Source organism: Nicotiana tomentosiformis, chromosome 6, assembly GCF_000390325.3.
Source record: "Nicotiana tomentosiformis chromosome 6, ASM39032v3, whole genome shotgun sequence".
Classification (NCBI taxonomy): domain Eukaryota; kingdom Viridiplantae; phylum Streptophyta; class Magnoliopsida; order Solanales; family Solanaceae; genus Nicotiana; species Nicotiana tomentosiformis.
In genome coordinates, this window is record NC_090817.1 from 114,961,706 (window position 1) to 114,965,035 (window position 3,330).

General features: G+C 39.8%; 1 protein-coding gene across 1 annotated transcript; it reads right to left on the reverse strand.

Annotated features, from left to right (window-relative positions):
* Positions 1-1,680: 1,680 nt before the first annotated feature.
* On the reverse strand, positions 1,681-2,700 carry LOC104088796 (glycine-rich cell wall structural protein 1.8-like). Its single transcript, XM_070177705.1, has one exon. It carries the CDS (start codon positions 2,664-2,666, stop codon positions 1,860-1,862), a length of 807 nt encoding a protein of 268 aa, XP_070033806.1. The 5' UTR covers positions 2,667-2,700; the 3' UTR covers positions 1,681-1,859.
* Positions 2,701-3,330: the final 630 nt, after the last annotated feature.

Genomic DNA, 3,330 nt, shown 5'->3' on the forward strand with positions numbered 1-3,330 from the left:
GTTTGGCTACCATATCTATGTGGAGCTAAACTTCACGTTCTAGAGTTGTGATTCTTTCATGACTATTGTTATTCAAATATTGATTTTGATTTCTTGATTTATTGTATTAGTTTATTTATTCAATCTTGCGCTTAATTATTTAATTGCTTGATCACCAATTGAATACTATCTACGAATCTAGAGTTGAACTCGAAAGTGGAATTCTAGATTGCACATAGGATTGAGTAGAGCAATTTCTTAAACCTGGGCATCGGGAAATAGATTCGCGGTTAGGATAGATATATGCTAATAGCCTTGCTTGGATATTATATGGGAATTACAATGCATTCTTGTTGACTCTAACTCTATAGACATATACGAGTTAGGTTAGCTTGAATAGGCGAGTAAGAACTCGATAGATTCTTATGAGCAATATTAACCAAGTCAACCAATAAACCAGATAAATTAATTAGTCAATTTAATTGAAGAATACAATAGGATTGTTAGATAACCCAGGACTCTAGATCGTTTTCATCACATTGATAATATAAAAATCTGTTCTGGACTCTTTAAAGTTTATTAGTTATTTTCTTTTTAGTTTAATTAGCTTAGTAACATCACTTTTGGGGAGAATCCTTGTTTAGATAATTCGGACTGTCTGATTTAGTTAATAATTGATAACAAGTCCTCGTGGATTCGACACTCTATCTTATTACTTTATTACTTGCTGACCGCGCATATACTTGTGTACGCGTTTGGCCGCAACAAATTTTTGTCTCCGGTAAAAACTAGTACATATTTTATTAAAGCCGTGAATGACCAATAATTAAGAAGGCGAACCAATGTGCCCATATATACGAGATCAGGCAATAATCAAGTAGATTAGCTTGACTCAGTTTAATTTGGAGAACATCGATTAGGAAGTTGCTACTTATCCAACTGATAAAATCCCATAATAGGGATGTCCTGATAATCAAACATGATAGAGGAATCTTGAAGGCAGCCATCTGCCACTTGATTTGCTTCTCTAAATCAGTGATTTACCTCAAAATTTTGGTTTGAGATTAAAATCTTTGCGGTGTCCTCTATAAATGCTTTGAGTTTGCAATTAACTGCTGTGTAATTAAGCATATTTGCCAATACGAGGGAGTCCAATTCTAGTTCAATTTCTGTGTTATTTGTATTTTATATATACATGTGATACATTTCTTGTAATTCTCATCCATTTCACATGGTTCATTTGTAGTACAAATACAAATTAACTGTTGATACAAGCTAAGATATTTTATTTTGCCTAATGCCTTCCACTCGGGCATTACGTTGTTTCTCTTATTACCTGACTGTCTCATCTCCAAGTGCAACCACCTGATGTAGATGAGTTCTTTTTTTCTTTTTTCTTTTTTCTTTTATATCATTTCTGCTGGCCATTGTCTGGGTACAAGGAATTCCCCCCTGTTCCTGCAATCAACATTACTTACTATACGACGTTTTTTGGACATTAATTAAGAAGAGAGACTCGTACTTAAATAAGCTATACCCCATAAATTAATTTGCCAATCTTGTATATTGACAGTACAAGGTCTGTCCATTTTTGGTTTCTTAACACTGAGGGCAGCAAAGATTTCCCTTGTTAAAATCGTTCTATTTAATATTTTTTCTTGCCAATTCCCGTGTGATCTTCCTTGCAAAGGTTTACTAATCTGCCCAAACCAATATTGCTTATTATTGCATGCATGCAACTTATAGAGTACAGAAAATTGCAGAGGGAAATTTTTAGATTTCTTTGCTGCAATTCTTTTGCCTTCACGATATATCATCTTCCCACCACAAGGTAAGAAGAGGGAAATTTTTAGATTTCAAATGGTAATTAGAATGAGCAATCAAGGGGCGTAGCCACCACCGTGTCCACCACCTTCACCACCTCCAGCGTAGGCTCCACCTCCTACGGCACCACTACCGCCACCACCGCCTCCATATGCTCCTCCTGCACCACCACCGGCTCCTCCTCCACTACCGTATCCATCAGCTGCTGCTCCCCCTGCTCCTCCAGCATAAGCACCACCGCCGCCACCTCCATGCCCAACTCCACCACCATATCCACCTCCTGGTGCCCCACCAGCACCAAAGCCGCCACCACTGCCTCCTCCTACGCCTTCAGCATATCCACCACCATGTGCTCCACCTGCAGCTGCTCCGCCACCACCATTGCCTCCACCACCTCCAGCACCATAACCACCACCAGGTGCTCCTCCAACACCATATCCGCTACCACCACCTTCACCACCACCACTTGCATGTCCAGCATCGTGTCCTCCACCAGCATAGCCACCTCCTGCTCCACTTCCACCACCACCTCCTCCAGCATATCCAGCACCATGCTCTCCTTCAGCTGCATAACCAGAACCACCACCGGCTCCGCCTCCACTGCCACCTCCGCTGGCATAACCATGGTCACCTGCAGCTCCATATCCACCACCTCCACCGGAACCTCCTCCACCGCCAACTGCATAGCCTCCACCAGCAACACCACCACCAGCGCCACCACCAATTCCATGACCTGCACCATAGGCGGCTACCTCACCCCCAACACCTACATGATCATAAGTGAGGAGGGTTTTAGCAGCTGAACATATTCCTATACCCAATAACAGAAAGAAAACAATGTTAATAAGTGTAAGCTTCGCCATTGAATGTTGTTGAATGCCACAAAAACGACTTGGGATAGAATGCAAGAATCGGAGGCTATTTATAGATGCAGAAACGCGTCTATATGCACAAATCACATGCAAAAGAACAAAAGAAAACTCCTTTTGTCCCTACAATTAAGTGGTCCACTTCACTAACATCCTCAAAGAGTTGACATCATTTCGTCTTAATTCAATCTCTTCTCCAAGTAGACCAGCTAGTGTGCTTGTGCTGTCTCCCATATTCGTTAAGTATACAGTATAAATATTTCTTAGTACCATACTTTTCTTAATTCTTTATTTTTGATACATCTTGTAGTTGGAAGCCCGACTCATTCATGAATTCCTCCCAAACTAATTATATATTTTAGTTCCACTTAATCGAAACGGTTCTTTATGTTTAATATACTTTATTTTGTGTCACGTTCTCTAATTTTGAATTGGAAAAATGTGATGCGTCATTGAATTAGGCCGATTAAGTTTAGAGTTCTTATTCAACCGGTGCTTGCTAATTTTTGAGCTTTTATGAATTTAACTTATATGCATTTGTGGTAAATATATATTACCCAATGTTTACACTAAATTAATTGATGTATGATACATTATTTGTTCAATCATTCGATATTCGAAGTTGACTGGTCCGACTAGTTCGGATTTGCGATGGCAG

What these genes read in the sequence shown, in the direction of transcription:
- LOC104088796 (XM_070177705.1), bottom strand. Translation starts at nt 2,666, where the DNA reads ATGGCGAAGCTTACACTTATTAACATTGTTTTCTTTCTGTTATTGGGT.